The sequence below is a fragment of the Acanthisitta chloris genome, unplaced genomic scaffold, assembly GCF_000695815.1.
Source record: "Acanthisitta chloris isolate BGI_N310 unplaced genomic scaffold, ASM69581v1 scaffold34810, whole genome shotgun sequence".
Taxonomy (NCBI): domain Eukaryota; kingdom Metazoa; phylum Chordata; class Aves; order Passeriformes; family Acanthisittidae; genus Acanthisitta; species Acanthisitta chloris.
Genome location: NW_008653849.1, coordinates 943 through 1,491, shown reverse-complemented (window position 1 = coordinate 1,491; position 549 = coordinate 943). Strand labels below are relative to the sequence as shown.

The window sequence follows — 549 nt, the reverse complement described above, 5'->3', positions numbered from 1 at the left end:
GGGGGTCATAGGGGGGAATCCCCAGCCAGACGTGGGGACTGGGACCTCTGGGATCTCTCCCAGTTCAGCTCCATCCTGCTGGGGCTGGTTTCCAGGCTGGGAATGAGGATGTGCAGCAAGTCCTGATCCTGGGGGATGTGGTGGCTGCTCTGTCTGGGAGGACAAGACAGGACTGGGGGATTGGGGGTCCCCAGGATTGGGGTGCCCAGAGTTGTGATGGTGGAGCACAAACTGGGAGCTGCATGGCTGTCCCTCCCCTCACTCACCTGTCCCTTCCTTCCCCAGCAATGTGGGGTGATCTCCGAGCACACCAAGAAGATGTGCACCAGGTAAGTGCATCCCAGGCCAGCCCTGCTCGGTGTAGAGCTGTGGGGGAACTTCGTGGGGGTCCCAAATGTGTTTGGATCCTCGTGGAATAGGGAGAAACACCTGGCTGAGCTCCATACCTTGTCCCCTAGGTCCCTGCGGTGTCCCCAGCACACAGATGAGCAGCGCAGAGCAGTCAGGGTCTACCTCCTCGGTCCTTCCGCGTAAGTGAGCACTGACACG

The 549-nt window shown here is 60.5% G+C and overlaps 1 protein-coding gene across 1 annotated transcript in view; it reads left to right on the top strand.

The window, feature by feature from the left end:
* Positions 1 to 285: 285 nt before the first annotated feature.
* LOC103809714 (ataxin-7-like protein 3) overlaps positions 286 to 549 on the top strand; it is a gene marked incomplete at both ends in the record, with an annotated part of 1,199 nt that continues 935 nt past the window's right edge. The window contains 2 exons of the mRNA XM_009082574.1: positions 286 to 329; positions 459 to 530. Coding sequence (XP_009080822.1) covers positions 286 to 329; positions 459 to 530 — 116 coding nt within the window. The remainder of the gene's footprint in view (positions 330 to 458; positions 531 to 549) is intronic.